Source organism: Neopelma chrysocephalum, unplaced genomic scaffold (assembly GCF_003984885.1).
Source record: "Neopelma chrysocephalum unplaced genomic scaffold, ASM398488v2 Primary Assembly neopelma1_67, whole genome shotgun sequence".
Classification (NCBI taxonomy): Eukaryota; Metazoa; Chordata; class Aves; order Passeriformes; family Pipridae; genus Neopelma; species Neopelma chrysocephalum.
The window spans coordinates 2,487,238-2,504,649 of record NW_020897726.1 but is presented as its reverse complement, the minus strand read 5'-3'; the positions used below and the strand labels follow the sequence as shown (position 1 = coordinate 2,504,649).

The window sequence follows — 17,412 nt, the reverse complement described above, 5'->3', positions numbered from 1 at the left end:
GCCACCAACATGTGCAGGGCAGTGCTGTCTACAGCATCTTTGGGCAACCTGTTTCAGTGCCTCGCCACCCTTATAGTAAAGATATGTCTTTATAGATTATAGATACAAGTCTTTATAGATTACAGTAAACATTTATAAATTATAGTAAAGAAATCAGTTATCAAGCATTGAACTAGTGCAAGATTTGCTTCTGCATCATCTTGCAGTTTTATTTTACTTGTTTCTGTGAGAATAAACACTATATGAATCTTACTATTTCTGCAATTTTCTCAGTTAAAACTAATGTACACCAAGATATTGGTTACCTTTGTCATGTCTTATTTGTACCAACCCAGTTCTCATCAGTAACAAGTTCATCTCTTTTACATGCTCTGACCTAAGAAAAACAATTTCCTTATTGTAGGAAAGTATTTCCACTGTATCACTTTGCCGTAGATGTGAAACATGCTGCATTTTTTAGGTCCAAAGCAAAGACTGATTGTTGTTGCCCTTTGATTAATATGAATTTAACATAATTCATCTCAATGCATTGTTGTGCTTAAACTCCTTATACTAACTTTTTCAGATAAATTCTCAAATTAATATTATATGTATCAAAGTACTATCCACACCAGTCCTTCATGCTTTGCCACTGGTACTCTTATTTCTGTAACTTATTACATGAGAAGTGATTAAATTCCTCAAAAGAATCATATGTTGTCCATTGCTCTAAAAGATAAGTAAAGGATTTCATTTTTAAAGCCACAAGTGATAGTTCAGATGGAGGATACAGGAAAGAAAGAAATGTTGGGAAATGAAGGAAATGAAGCTTAGCTCTGTAGCTGTCAGGGAGTGTACTTTCTGTGTGTGCATTTGTTTGAGCTACAGATAAAAGTTCCAGCAAAGACTGACTTAGTTCAAATGGAAGGTATGTTCAGTCATTCTCTGCTCAGAGTGGGTGAGCAGTGCATACAGCTGGCATGGAGAAGCAAGGGTACTCCACAGTGATCTCTCTTTCAGTTTGGGCAATATGAAATGGTGAAAGCATTAAGTTAAAATGATAAATTTGAGAAAGTACTGTGCATTTATTGCAGAACTCACCCTCTGTGCTCTGCTCCCCTCTAGCTGCCAGGCTGAAAGAGAGGCTATTTCTAGAGCCCTGGTGGCGGGATGGACTGCTGGGACAACTTTGGGTCTGGCAGGAGCAGGACCAGTCAATGTGCAACATGCAGGCACCCTGAGTCACTCCCGCTAAACCCATCAGAGAAACAATGCCTTGAGCTCGCAGATGGATCCCGTGACCTGCAGCTCCTTCCTGGAGACCCCCACAGGGGGACGTGAGGCTGTCCCAGCCCAAACCTGGGACACAGAAAACTGCTGTGATGGCTCAGAAGGTTTCCTGGCCTTTCAGAGGCCAGCGTGTCTGGCTGATGCCAGAGATTGTGCCACTTGAATGTGTGTACAGTCTTTGGGAAGTGCCTGTCAGTCAAGGCAGCCCTTGTAGGGATGGGTGATTGATAAGGGGAGAAGGGAGAAAGGCCAGCCACCAGCTGGGAGGCTGCACTGAGCATGGGTGAGGGAGCAGAGCAAAGAACATATTGACCCAGACCTATGAAAAATAGTCCAAGAATGATTTAAGAACCTTAATTAATACATTTGCCCACAGAAAAAGGAGAAAATACTTTTCCTTTTTCTTTTTTTTTTTTTTTTTGGTGGTAGTGGTTGTTAGTTGGTTGGATTGGATAGGGTATGCAATCCTTTTTGTACGTACTTTTATGAACTGTTCAGGCACAGTGTGGAGAAAAGATGTGACGGTCTCTTCCATCCTGTGTGATGAGCAGAAATAATGAATCACCAGAAAATAAAAATCAGTCCTTCAAGCTAGTCCTGCCAGAATTCTATATACTAACCTATCAATAAACTAATATTTTAATGACCATGAAGCTGCACTGCAAATATTGAAACAGAACTAAACACACATGTTCGATCAACTGGGAATGTTTTTAAGCAATGGAAGATGGTGCACTGGATGGCTAACAAGCTTTTCTGGTCCAGAGGACACAAAACATGCAGTCCTCTACTCACTGAGCTGCCAAAATATCTCTTTAAAGAGACAAGTAAATCCTAACTACATCCCATACAGTCCATCACTGCTCTGACATCAGATTTCCAGATATTTCCCAGGAGCAGCGGGTCTCTGCCAGCACAGCAACACCCACCCACTTCTCCTCTCCCTCCTGGGTGCTGGTGGCAAGGAAGTCTGGGTAGAGGAACCAATAGCCCTCTCCAAGGAAGTGAAGGGACATGAGATCCTTTCAGAAGAGGAGCACAAGCTGGCACTCTGGTAGTGGACATGACATGCTTCCCTCCACCATCTGCCCACCGCTTCCCAGCTCTTGAAGCCACAGTCTCTTGTCAACGTCTATGTTTGCAACCTTGTCTGAACCACAGGTGGGAACCACTTCACCAGCTCCATTTAGCTCCTTGTGTCAATTTCTTATTTCGTCAAAATAAAGTGAACCTGTCTTCTCGCAGAGTCAAAGACAGTATCCCTGGTACCCTACCCAAAAAATCTCCACAACGGCATTTGCTTTTCCCAAAGGAGTGAGTTGAGAGCTGCGTGCTGTTTATCTGGCTTAGATGGACACCTGAATAAACCTCTGAAAATGTTGATGAGAAGATAAAGAAATCACTTAAACTAGAGCTCTATGTTACTGTCTTCACAGCCTTCCTTTTATATGAAGAACAAGTTGCTTGCTTCGATTCTAAAAAATATCAGATTACTGACTTTTGAAGGGAATTTTTTTGTTATGTGGTACTTCTGGAGTGCTGTTATGATAATTTTTTTCTATTTTGTAAGGGCTGTTTGTTCAGTTCATCTCATTTATAAAAGTTTAGAATCCCTCTCACTGATAGGTGCTGAACAAACCTCTTTGCTTTCCTATAGCCTAGCAGTAACATTTGTCCTTGCCTACCTAAATGCAAAATGCTGGTCAAGTGTTTGACTTTCTCTCATTTGTCTAACAGGTAAGCTGCAAAGTGCTGCAATTCTTTCATCAGTACATGCTGGGGTGCAACTACTTCTGGATGCTCTGCGAAGGCATTTATCTTCACACACTGATCGTAGTGGCAGTGTTTGCTGAAGAGCAGCGTTTGCACTGGTATTACCTCTTGGGCTGGGGTATGTGTGTTATCATTTATAGCAATTCTTTCAGATGTTGAATTCTTCTAGCACTTATATACCTGAATTGTTGTATTTATATCACTAGATCATACCTTGAGTTCTTGGGTCCTAAATTTTGGTGCATTTATTTGGATGGACTTAGAGACTTGCAAAAAAAGAGCAGGAGTCAGTATCTCCTGCTCCGTATCAGTATTTGCTGCATCTTGGGATTTCCAGAAAGAAATGCTTAAGTTCTGTTAAGAAAAGCTTTGGAAGAGAAATATATTTCTATTCAAGCATATCTCTTTTCTGAACAGAAGCTCTCTATTTTTGTCACATATGCAAAAACATGAATGTGTGACATTACCTATAAAGTATATTTTTTCTGGAATGACGAAGAGGAAAGATCAGTATCTATGTCTCACAAAGCGAAAAAACACAGCATGCAAAAAGGGGAACCAGAATTTCTCTGGAAGTGAACCCAGTATCAGATATATTTTCGCATATGTTTTTTAAAGGAAAAGATTCGGTTTTACCTACTGAGTAGATAATAGCTCTGCTATCAGGGCTGTTTTTGTCCAACAGCAATGATCTCTAAAGCATTTCAGAGAAACATACAGGTGTCAAAAAGTAAATCTCCATGATATTCTGTGAGAGAGGTTACAGTCCCACACATTGTGGATGCAAACTGCATGTAGTCACATGCATATTGCCCAAGGAACCAGTTCTGATTCTTCATCTCTAAATATGCAGATTTCTCTGTTTACGTTAAGGGATCTCTTGCATTTTAATTGGTAGCAGCAGCAGATATTTATCCTTTGGACAATCTGGTCCAATAAACGGCCACATAAATACAACCAGTATATTACAAAGGAGTCTCTTTCACATTTAAATCACTATTGTAAATCCAGTCCACATCGGTGTTGACAGAAAATCAATACCAAGGGTTTTTTCCCAATTTGGGAACCATGCATCTCTAGTCTCATTCCAGTTTCTGGTAAGCCAGTTCCCATATCTTCAAACCACTGGTGCAGCAAAGCAGCAAATGATGAACCTTTGTCCACTGTACCGTTGCACTTAGGGATGTTCATGCAATCCCAGTCAGAAACAGATACAATTTACTCTATGTTTTCCATTCTCTTTGGAGATGTTATACTTTTTCACCATTATTTCATTTACAGCATAAACAGATAAAAATTAGGAAATTTTATATTAGATTTAAGGGATAATTATATATATAGATAATTAGATAATTAGATCAGAGGAAAATGACCCAGTTCTAAATCTTGTGAAGAAATTTAAGACACTGTCTTCAACTGCTAGGTAGGCATTCAATATTGGGTCCTAAATAGACAGTAACAGCAAAGTGGAAAGTTTTTCATCTTCTGTTTGGATTTTCATTTAAAAGTCTGGTAAATGACTTTCCTCTTATGGTATAAGGCTTAGTGCTCTCTGGATACCTACATTAGACACCTAGAAAATTAGCATGATTTTCTTGTTTATATGGATGGTAGTACCAGATAACAGTTTCAAATCATGTAAGAATTTGGTTTGGGGGTTTTTGGGGGGTTTTTTGTTTTTTTTTTTTTAATGAGAATGCAAACATGCACTTTTTTTTTTCTTACGAGAATGGCATCTTTTCTGAGAAGTGAGGAACCAGTCATGCTCTTGGAATTAAAAGTATGTGGAACATTATCAGCTCTTAAATGAAGACAACTTTCCTGAAGAACCATAAATCAAGTTAAGGTTTCTGGACTTTGTCAATCCAAATAGCTGAGTCCTCTTGGAGCAAGAAGCTGTTCTATCATAAAATTTTCAGAGTTCAGAATATTTGAATATAAAAGGTCTCATAGGGCTCTGAAATGGCAATCGTGTGAAGAGTCAGTTTAAACATTTCCTTCCAGACAAAGCTTTTTCTATTTTCATATCTTGCAGAATAAGGCTTCCCAAAATATATCCAATTATGCAAGAGGAATATGGTCATACGCGTATTTTTTTTCTGGTGACATTCAATTTAGGCAATACAATTTAATGCAACTGTGACATCTAGCCTGCAGGGAAAGTTTACAAGCTAGCTGTAATAGTGCTGAGAATGACACTAGCAGCATGGTGAGTAATTCAGTGAAGTTACCTGATAAGATACTCATTAGTATCTGCAGCTCTGCCCAAAAAATAAAGAGGGTAGTGGCTGTGGTAATAGGGTGCTGATACCTTGAGATGGAAAAGGTTAACAAAAATAAACACAAATCTTGACGACAATGTCTGCAGCCTTTTTTATGAAACTAGATGAATACTTCCACAAAAAAAGGTGATCATTAGCACCTCCTAACTAAAGTAGAAAGTATTAGTAGCAAAATGATCTCATTAGGACTATCTGGCCATCCCTTAAATTTGCATGAATCAGTGTAATTCCACTGATTCCAGAAGCAGTAGTAACTTTAAACATCCAGCTATGTTAATCAACGGAGAGAGATATGTTTCTCCAAAGAGCAATACAGAGCAGCCAGAGCAGGCTGTGCTCTGAATTGCAATTCAAGAGATCAAAGCAAATGTACAACACAAGATGAAGTTACTCATTATTCATTGCTGTTGCTAATCCCTATGCAAGAAGATACAGTTTATTTGGAAAAATCACTAATGACATTTGTAAAATAGCTTTATAAGAAAAGTAAAAATCTGAGGAAATACAAAAACTTCTACAAAAGGTTTGAGGTGATCAAATGGAATCTGACCTGGACAGATGTATTTCAAGGCTGTTGCCATCAGTTGACCCTTCTCTGGGAACTGCCACTGGGGATGTCATTCTCATTTTTTCTTTTTCACTGGGTCAGGAAATCACCACTATACAGGGAAAGAAAACAGTACCAACTGTGTGCATCCAGCTACAGTCCATTCTGTCTGGATGCTTCAGGCAGCTTCATCCATATAAAAGTGAAAAGGGAATCATTTATTTGGACAGTGCTAAAACTGAGTGCCTCCCAAATTGTACTGAAAATATTGACATAATTGCCAGTTTGTACTATAAAGGACCTGGCGTGACCTAAAGGGATATGTCATATATTTTCCTGGGATGATTGGGATAACACCTTCTCTACGTTACTCACTGATCCCCATGTGTTGGTGGGACTCTGCAGTGTTACCTGTTACCACGACTTCACAGGCCTTGGTGCTTCACTTCTCAATAACTCTCGGCCTTTTGGCCCTTTACAAGAGAAGAGCATTGTCTAGCTCTAGAAGAGCCCATCCAGCCTGCAGCTGGAAATCTGAGCTGTAGAGAGTCATGAGCTTCTTACCCTGTAACTGACTAATGACGACTTTCCATTGTATTTTCAAGATTTGCTTGTGAGTTTGTTGAGCCAACTATCCTAATGCTTTTAGCAGAAGAAGAAAGGTCTCTTTGCATCATGAGGCTCGCTCTACTTGCAATATTCCAGGACAGAGTTTTCAGCTGAAGAATTTTTGTTGTTGCAGAAAGGCCCCTTAAAAATTGCATTTCAATCTGTCTGTCAACAAAACTGGCCCAGACCTGCTCCATTTCCCAATCAAAACGATTTTCTCAAGCTGTCAGTCCCATAAACTCACCCTGAGGTTGGAAGCTCCCTTCTTTTTATTCTGAGCTCTTTGTTGGTTTACTGTGCATCATCACCCAAAAAAAGGCATTTTGGAGCCAGAGGCCAACTCATCATTGTCTAACAGCATAAAAAGGAAAAGGCAATCCAGTTTGTGCTCCCACAGATGCATTGTCCTCCCAAGGTAAATTGCGATAAGAACTTTTTTTTGGCAGTAGAATAAGTAGCTATTGCTTAAAGATACCGGGAGACATCAGAGCAGCCTATTTACATAGTTTTTTTACTTTATTTCTACTCTCCACAATATGGCTAAGGATTCTCTGACTTCTAAAATTGTTTATGAAATCACTAACACCTGAAGAAACCTGGAGCCACGTTTTTCCCTCTTTGACTAATCATGGTATCAGCAGGATATTTTTACACATTTGCATTTATAATTATAGAATGTCCAAAGCTCAGTAGAAACGTCCATAATTTTTAGGGAGCAGGCAGCAGTAACACCAAAGGTGTACTCCAAGCTCTCTGCAAAGGACAGACAAGGCAGTACATCATCTCCCCACTGGCGATCTCCCCACAACCTCTTTGAGGTTGTACAAACAGGAGTCAGCATTATAGTGCAGGCTCACCAGTTCCAGTTTCTTAGCCTATTGGAGAGGAATATGACATACAAGCTGAAGGAAGATGGACAGGAGTGGACCAGACTGTCACTCTCAGTGTCAGGCTGGAAATAAGAACTTGAGCTTTCCACTTTGTTGGGCATGGCACGTTCCCAAGCCCAGTGCAAATTTGCTCCTGTCATCTCCCTGTTAGAGAAGTGGCCTCCCCTGAGGTGTCACAAATAAGTCAGGATTTATGGTATCCACAGTATTTATGTGGATTTATGGTATCCACAGCTTGTCTCCCTACTAACATAAAGCTACATGGGGTGGGCTTGGCTGCGCAGGGGCTGGGAACCTACAGGAGATATTACAAATCCCCATCCCCCAAAAACCTTCTGGCTCCAAACATTTACTTGTACCATTGGCTCCAAAATAGAAACTCTTTGCTCTGTTACATATTGCTCCATAATCTGGCACACATGTGCCTCTCTCTTGCTCAATAGTTATTTACATGGTTTTAACAAGTGTCCCCGGTTTCCTGAGGGAATACTCCTCTGAGAACAGAATGATCCCTGCATCCTTCCCACACCACCTGCTCACACCCTTCCCTGCACAAGCACAGCAGCACAGGGGAGCCTGACAGCAGCTTTGAAATGCCCCAGAAGAGTATGGTCTGTGGGCTTTGCTTCTCCTTTTGGCCTGCCTTGAACATTAATCTCTTTTTATCTCACCACTGAGGAAATGCCAGGGCCTGAGTGCGATGGATTACAGTTCTTTCCTGAAAGCTGTGATTTCACATCCATGTGTTTTGTAGACAAGAGACCTATTAGTGTGTGAGATACATGAAATTCAAGTTAAACAAATACCAAGACTGATCTATAACTTTAATCATTTCAGGGTTCCCTTTAATGCCAGCATCCATTCATGCTGTTGCAAGAGCCAGATACTTCAATGACAAGTGAGTATCCTATCTGTTTTTGAAGGAACTTAGCGTTATTTAACTGTGCAGCAAATTTTATTCAAGTTAATAATAAATGTTGATGTTGTATTTCCCTTCCAGCTGCTGGATGAGTGTTGACACACACTTGCTCTATATTGTTCATGGGCCTGTAATGGCAGCTTTATTGGTAAGAATATTATTTACTATTAACTGTTGAGTAATTATTTTATAAATGCTGCTAATCTATACAGAGTAGAAGTTTTTGTACTTTAACTATTTTGGTCAAAACTCAGAAGTAGCAAGGGATTTTCTCTACTCATGTTACAAGGACAGGTTCTCAATACTTCAGAAAAACAAGTCCTGTAAAGGAACTTCCCAGTAAAGAATCAGACTCTTGAGGAAAACAGAATCACTAACTGCTTTAGAAAATCAGGACAGTCACTCCATCCCAGTGTAACTTATTTATGATGAATATATACTGCATTTATGTGACATCAATGAGGCATTTAGCTATGCTTTAGCTGGGGTGAGCTGAGCACAGGCTGGTTGCTCAGCATGAGTTTTACTGGTCACTGAACTGGTATGGTCCAAAGGTAGGGAGCTAAACAAGTCCCAGGGAAGGGACTGGACTGGGCTGTCTGAGTAGAAGGAAAAGATTCAAAGTGCAGCTTGACAATGTGCATACATACAACATGTGGTATGCCAGTAGTGCTGTTTGGCATGACCTTCCTGAAAAGTGCAGAAAGGGTTTTATTCAACTCAAGCCTAAGTTTTTGTCACTCAAGATGAACTTTCAGCTTTTGAGCTGCCTCATGCTTACAAACACTGCATGGATGTATGTGCAATTATTACCTCAAAATCAAACAGTAGGGCAGTGAGTACTGGGAACACCTTTGAATAAAGAAACAGCTTTCCATCTAATAGCTTTCTGCCCTTTCTTGAGAAGCAATCTTGAACATCAGCAATGCGAAGGAGCCCATCCTTCCCTGTCATAGAGATAGTCTCGTCCCATAGAATCACATCTTTTTAGGGTTTATTGGTTTGATATTGATTGCATCTGCTCTTGTAATGCCAATTAACATGTAGGAGAGGCCATTCAACCTTTATTTTTATCATCATGATCCAAGTCTGTAAATCTTAGCCACAATGGAAAGAGAGGGGACTGGTTTTTCATGGAAAAAAAAAAAAAAAGAACAATCTTCACCTGTTTTCAAAATAAGGCATTGTATTTTCTGGCTTGTGCTTATGCAATTTCCAGTCTTATTTTTCTTGTGAAGTTGTCAATGTCTACAGAATGTCCTGCTTGATTTGCTACAAAAATCCCACAGTCACAGACTGACTCAGAAGAACCAAAGGTTTTTACCTTTGTAAAGTCTTTTTTCCACTTTTTTGGTTACTTCCAGAAATGTTAAAAGTGAAGTTTAAGCAGAGTGAATGAAGTCAGAATAGGATGAAGAATAAGGTTTAGATTTAATGCTGAATGGGACCTCAGAAGTAATTTATTATTTCTTTTTTTCCAGTAGAGAACAAATGTAAAACAGTTGAAAGGTCTCTCAGTGTAGTTAAGAAGTGATGAAATGCTTTGCCAAAGCTTACTGATTCATTGTTCTGAAAGAATCAACTGAAATTTCCCATCTAGCTATGGAATTTGAGCTATTAAAGTTTGAAGTTTTATCTATGGAATTTGAGCTATGTACTTATTTAAAAAGAATCACCCGAAAAAATGTCTAATAAAGTTCCAAAACATAGGTGCCTGATTTTACTGTAGCAGAGTGGAGAAGAGTGATCTGGGTACATTGGAGAGGGAGAAGTCTGTGATGTCCACAGGGTAACCACTGGGCTCATTATCAGCCTGGGTCTGCCCTCCCTGCTCCTGCAGGCTCTCAGCGCATCCCGCAAGGAGCTCTCTGTGAAGCCAGGGGTCAAGGCCAGGTTCCAGTGTGCTGAGATCAGATTTCCAGAAATGACTGAGGAGATGAGATGCTGAGCTGCTTGGAATCACTGACTGTAAGGGTCAGGGGCAAAATTTTCCGAAGTGTCTGGCATTTCTGCCCTGAGACAGCAAGTGCTTCCTTTTACCTATGGGTAGAGTACATGGGGTCCCTGCAGTCTAGTGGAGGCAAGGGGTAGCCTAGGTTTTCCTCAAGAGCAGCCTTACTGCCCTGCTGGCTTCACAAACCTGAGGTATTGGCCCAAGGAGAATATTCCTTAGGGAAATTGTGTGCTCCCATAGGTCCCATGTGCCCAAGGACATGCTGGGGTTTGTCTCACCTGGCAAGATAGCTCAGTAACTGTTAGACTGGTTACTTCTAGGGGGCAATTCATCCCCCTCATTTAAACTTTAGACACAAAAATGAGATTAAGTGTTCCCTGGAAATCCTAAATCTGCCCACATCAGTGTCAAAACATCCAGTGCTTCCTAGAACAGATCCCCGCCTGCCTGAAGCATCCATGCAGGCTTCCTAAGCATGTAGAGCTGCTTAAGATATCGTTTCTGGTACATTTATCTTTTCAAGGTACTTTCCAAGACATGACTCCCCAGGAGCTGCCCATTATGAGATACAGTAAAGCTAAAAAGCTACACTTTATTGCTATTTATGTGCTCTGTATTTTTATTTTGGTGTCTGTTTAATTTGAATGCTTTCACCTACAATGGTTTTGGCTTTGCAGGTCAATTTTTTCTTTTTGCTTAACATCGTCCGAGTTTTGGTGACAAAGCTGAGAGATACCCACCGTGCTGAGTCCAACATGTATATGAAAGCTGTTAGAGCTACTTTAATCCTGGTGCCCTTACTAGGAATTCAGTTTGTTATTATTCCCTGGAGACCAGAAAACCGACTTGCTGGAGAAATATATGATTACATCATGCATATATTAATGCATTACCAGGTATGTTATATGGTAGCAACTTCAATGTAGTTAAAGTGTTTGCTGTTAAGCTAATTTACTCAAAGATAGTGTTGCCAGGGTTTTTTCCCTGAAGTTGAAAATGACTGTGGGTTTTCTGTTCTTTTTTAAACACTTTCACATTATTGGATTATCTGCCTTTGCATAAGCAGCACCACTGTGTAAAGAACAGAGAAAAGATAGGGGAAACAATGTAATAAGTAGCCAAAATTATCAGATGACACTATTTCTAAACTATGGAGAGAAAACTGAGTTCACAGAGGGCTTTTGTGTTCCAGCACAATTTCTGTTGAAATGCTCAAATTGACTGAAACTGGTGCTGTGAAGTTAATATTAAAATCAGCTGTGTATGCAAACTGTTGTACAGAGGGAATGCCAACACACAGAAGAAAACACTGAGACAATTAAGCTTCATTTAGGAGTTAGAATTACATTACTGGGCAGTTTAAATTACAAGACTGACATGTTGATTTCATCAATGCTTTGAAAATATAGCATCATTCAGCAAGTCTGGTTTATTTTCTTTTGATAGCAAAACAAACTTAATTGACTTTAAATGCTGGCTTATCTGGTTTTCTGACTGGAATATATCCAGTCTTATATTAACTAGGAAAGGCAGATTTCCAATGCATTTGTGAATAGTGATCAACATGGGTGAATACCATGATCTATTACTGGTTTCCTTTCATACAGAAGCTAAATGCAGAAATATTTTTAATGCTGTAGTAAGAAAACAGCTTAAAAAAATCAGTGGTACTTTTCCATAAATGAAGGAATAAATAATGATGTCAAAATCTATGCATCCTGCCAAATTATATTTTCTACTTATTGCCTTTATCCCTTCAAAACTGTGGGTGTGCCTGCTACTGCATGCATAGAATAACTGCAATTATAGGTCTGTTTTTGAAATGTATGTCATCTTATGTTACAGTTCTGCTTTAAAGGAATGAGAGTCTGTTTCTTCTTTTGTTACCTTTACTGTCACGTCTTTGGTGGCAAGAGCTATAAAGTAATATCTCCGAACTAGTTTTCTGGTGACAAGTTATTTGCTTACAGTTTTAGCAAGTTAGAAGAAGAGAGTGTTACAATAATCACTTTACTCTTAAAATAACTTTCAAATCGTGTGAGGTTGTTGGAAAATTGCAAAACCAATTATAATTGTCTTAATTAACAATTCTAATTGTGATCATTATGCATTAGAAAGTCACTAAACTGAGGTTAAAATGGAAGTTGAAGGGGATTGGGTGAGGGAGAGATCCAAGGTGACAAAGTTTCGTCTCTGATGGGTTCCTTCTGCTCTCACAGAAGAGCTTTTGATGTCTCTGCAGTATAATCTCGGTGTGCTTCCTGCCAAAATGTGACCTTTCAGGAGGGCTGTGCAGTTGTCCTGCTAACTGCAGCTGATTGTGATGCTCCCTTTTCCACTTTGAGTGGATTTTTAATTATATTCTAAAATAAACTTTCTTAATCCTTTCCCAACCATTTCTTGTATGCAAATTTAAGATAGCCAGCTATATAATCATTCCTCTGGTGCTCATTTTCTATTAGGACTGAGTATGTAATTAGCAGATATTGTATCAGCTTTTGTAATGGCTGTGTTTCCCTCCTAGCTATTGTGCTTTCATAAACCACATCACAGCCTGCCTCTCCAGAAACTAACAGTAGTCTATTAGCTTTTGCACCACGTAGCATGTCAGTCATATACAAGCAGGCATCACGGGCGCAATTATGAAATTTGTTTTTGGTGGAAAATTTAATACATTCTCCATTTCTGCACTGGTTAAATGAGTAATTTTTATGCCTTTTATGGAACAGAATGAGAGATGGTTTTTCAACAGCATGTCACTGCTTTGAGCATGAAGGTTTGATATATGTTATATAGTTCATGCACACAGAAATGGTGCAAACAAGCACTGCAGTTTATTGTAAAACTCAGAGGATTGAAGATGAGAAAGAATTTGTTCACACAAGAAACCATGTAATGGTATTTCTTTCAGAGAATGGTTTCTCAGTAGAAAAACAACACATCAAGGTGTCACATGCTTGGTTTCCTCTGCCGAAATCATTTTTGAATAACAGAAGCCAGTCTGGTTTTGAATTGTCATGCTCTTTTTGCGATACTGTCATCAATGCTCACCATTTTAAGCAGAAATGTTTTTTTCAAATATGCCTGTATGAGCAATTCACAAACACTGTATGTCTACTGTATGTCTCTCTCATGTAGACCAGATTCTTCTTAACAGATTCATAGAGCAGATGTGCAAATGATAAAAAAATTGAAGACTGGCTTTTGCACTGCAAATATGAATGTGTGTACTTTTCCAGCCCAGCTAGCCAACCTCTCATGGATCCTGTAAAAGTAGAGATTAGTATATCTTCTCACCATCACCAGTATCATCTCTTCAGTCTCCAGAATGCTGAAGATTGCACGAGGCAAAAGAAAGATATTTCAACCCTTACGTTGTGGTTTAACCCCAGCCAGCAACTCAGCCCCGCAGAACCTCTCACTCACTCCCCATAATGGGATGGAGGAGAGAATTGGAAGGGTAGAAGTGGCAAAACTCGTGGGTTGAGATAAAGACAGTTTAATAGGTAAAGCAAAAGCCATGTACTCAGGCAAAACAATACACAGAATTCACTCACATCCTCCCATGGGAGGGCAAATGTTCAGCAATCCCCAGGAAAGCACAGCTCCATCACTCGTAACAGTTACTTGGGACAACAGTCATCACTCCAAATATCTCTCTCTTTCTTTTTCTCATGCTTTGTATGCTGAGTGTGACACCATATGATCTGGGATATCCCTTGGATCAGCTGAGGTCAGCTGTCCTGGCTGCGTCCCCTACCAACTCCTTGAGCACCCCCAGCCCACTCGCTGGTGGGGTGGAATGAGAAGCAACAAAAGCCTTGGCTCTGTGCAAACACTGCTCAGCAATAGCTAAAGCATCCCTGAATTATCAGCACTGTTTCCAGCACACATCTGAAGCAGAGCCCTATACTAGCTCCTATGAAGAAAATTAACTACCCCACACAAAACCAGCACACCTTAACTGGAATGACATGCATGGATTGGGGTGCTGTAGGTGCATTGGTGAACACACATCTAACTTATTAAACAGAGCTCCTAAAATAGGCATCACAAAGCAAACATTTGCACTCCAGAAGAGCCAGTGAGTTGCAGATTTACCTTAAAAAGCCTATTAGATGATGCTGAAAGCACATGAAAGATGAAAACTCCTTCAGGGTGTAAAGCATTATGGTACAGGATGTGCTGGCTCCTTGCACACTTCTGGCATGAAAACACATCTGTAAAAAGCCCGAAAAGCCCCATCATTCAGCCAATGAAGATGAAATGGTGCACCTGGGCAAAGAGAGTGCCTCCTTCAAAGGAGTGGAGCAGCAACAACCCTCTGTCCTGCACTCAGCTCTCCATTCCGAGGTAGAGCAAGAGAGATGTGGCTTGTGCCTGACACCCTGGCAGGGCCTCCTGCACCTCTGCTAGCCCTGGGGCTGCTGCTGCTGCCACTTCCTTCACCCTGGGAACCACTGAAAATCTTTGGAAAAGTCCCAGGCTGCAAAGATATTGGAGTACCGTGCTTCTGACAGATGTTCTGCTACTAATGTGAATTATCCCAGCTTCTGATTTCTGACGTCAGTCCACGACAAAGGCCTCACAAGGAAAAGGGAAGAACAGAGAAATTTAATAACTCTATGATGCATCAGTTAGTCCCACTTATAGATACATTCCTCCCCAGATGCTCTCAAAACAAGCCCAGGGATTAACAAACTTCTGCTTGCAAGCTCCCTCCACCACTTCTCCCATCTTACTGAATTCTGTCTCCAGCACCTTCAAGCTGTGGTTGTAGAAGCTGCCAGGTTACATAACATGGCCCTGTCACTGTGCCAGAGAAGAGCCATGGAGGTCTGTGAGGGAGCGGTGGAGGAACAGCCCCCGAACCAACAGCAGTACACAGGCACTTAAAGTTATTCTTCTCAATACCTTGCTGACTGCAACCCTAAATGTACAAGTCTTCCTCTAAATAGAAATTAAATTGCTATTCAGCATAAGGCCTTGAGTTTTATTGGCAAATGAAAAGTTTTATGTGTTAAACGGAGAATAATCAAAGGTTTCTTTCTCTGCAAGTAAAATCCCTCCTGTGCCACTCAGCAGCTTCCAAGCAGCACCTCAGGACTGAAGCACCCACCCTGCCAGACAAGACAATGCAGCTCATAGAGGTCTGATCTGGTACAAAGGTATTTTGAATCTTTTAGGCGTGGGTTTGGACCACATATATATCCCCACTACCTCCAACTTTTAAATTTTGCTTTTTATGCAGCTTTATGCAGAACAAAATTAACCCATTTAAAAGCAGCTTCTTAAAAATAGTGAGATATTTGAATGCATTTTAGAAGGTATTCATTCCATCTGTTTCTCAATTTATAGGGAAATAAATATCCTCTGTGATGCCACATCAGACAGAAATACTTTCTCCTTCTGTGCAAAGTTAAGGTTATAGGACTGCTTTTGACAACATAAGTGGGAGTTTTTTATTTCCTTTCTTTTTTTTCTCTTTGCATTATTAGTAATTTCAAAACTTTTTAATATTTTGAGCCAATAAAAGTTGGGGAAAATATTTTTTTGAAAGCTGGATATTATAAAGTGCCATTTTTGTATGAAAACTTCATGCACAAAATTGCAGTAATGAAACCTCCAGTAGAGAGCAGGAGAAGAAGCAAAGCATGAGGTTTGGCTGATGGGGTGTCTCCATCATTTTGCAGCAGGTGGGTTGCCATCTTCAGCCCTCTTGTGACAATCTCCCCACCTCAGTAGCAGTAGAAACTACACAGACACATTCTTCACTTTGCTTTTCTTTTCTTCACCTAACATAAATGAACAATTTATAACCCAGTCATTTACCTCAGAGATGCTGTTACTGTGAATGAAGATGGTGAGGAACACTGCTGTTTTTCTCAAAGCTTTTTATCTTTGCTGAAATGAGAGAGATGGGAATGGAATCATATTTCTAGGAAGAACCTTGGCCATGGTGGGGTTTTTTTGCTATCTATTCAGATCCAAAAGTGACAAGTGAATGGATGTTGACCAAAGTCCACACAGAGAATCAAAAACTGATTATTTTTATTATGACCATCTGTACAATTACATGTGTCATCATCTTCTACCATCAGTAATAAATATATCATCCCACTAAAGCCTAAACAGCAACAGAGCGTGTAATCCCAGAGGAGATCATTTGCCATTATGGCTGACTGCTGTTAGTAAAAACGTTTAGCAAAATAGCGAGACTCCTGCTGAACCATGAACCATGCAGTTCAACAGCAGGTATTTTGCAAGACTCTGCACATCACTGCAGTGCACACAGCACGAAGAGCATCAATGCAGGACAGCAGAAAGTGATGCAGTTTCTCCCCTTGCAAAAATTTTCATTTGAGGATGTCTGATCTGACAAAGTCCTGCTTTAGAGGAGTAAGGTTTTGGTGGTTCTCAGCCCAAAGCTTATGGACAAACTGATGTGCACTGCTTATTGTAGGCTGGGATTTGAGTTTTTTGAGAATAGTGTTTGGTCAAAACATGAAAAAAACTTTCTCACTATACCTACCCTTCGTCCTTCTTCTACATGCTTTTCTGTGTTGATATTTGAAGTTATGTCAAGTTACAAATTCTGCATCAGGAAAATCTATTTTAGTAAAATAGTTGTCAAAATTGAGATGGTCAGCACATGTTCAAACCAGTCTGTATATCTTTAATATATAGGCATTTTGTTAAAACAGTTATTGCTTATCCTATGTTTGTGGTCCAAAATATACATTTGAGAGTCCAAGACATTTTACAAAGCTACAGTTTAACTGGTAATCAGTTAAATGAAGGGTTTATAAAAAAGATAGAGCTGTAAAGCTCTTCAAAGCAGTCCTTGGGAACACAAGCTGCATTGCAGTTTTCCCCTCAATTTCACAAACTACCATACGTTTAGCTTATAATAACTGCTTTAAGTAATTTAAAATGAAGGCATTTGGCTCCCAGTGATGCTATGTAATGCTATTTTAATAAGAGCGAGTGAAGTTAGGACATGGACCAGCGTAACTACCTAATCCTGAATGGCAGATTCTCTGTGCAAGAATTTTCTCTTTTATTAATTTCATGCTTTCTCATTTCATACTCCTGCCTTGGCCCTGCTTAATCTTGTAGCAGTGGTGAAATATTATCTGAACAACTGTGGTGATGATTAAATTAATTTA

The 17,412-nt window shown here is 39.9% G+C and overlaps 1 protein-coding gene across 1 annotated transcript in view; it reads left to right on the top strand.

Annotated features, from left to right (window-relative positions):
• The window catches only part of CALCR (calcitonin receptor), a 156,106-nt gene that overhangs the window by 129,017 nt on the left and 9,677 nt on the right, over positions 1–17,412 (top strand). Inside the window, exons 9-12 of the mRNA XM_027684792.1 lie at positions 3,007–3,160; positions 8,208–8,268; positions 8,371–8,437; positions 10,921–11,139. Coding sequence (XP_027540593.1) covers positions 3,007–3,160; positions 8,208–8,268; positions 8,371–8,437; positions 10,921–11,139 — 501 coding nt within the window. The remainder of the gene's footprint in view (positions 1–3,006; positions 3,161–8,207; positions 8,269–8,370; positions 8,438–10,920; positions 11,140–17,412) is intronic.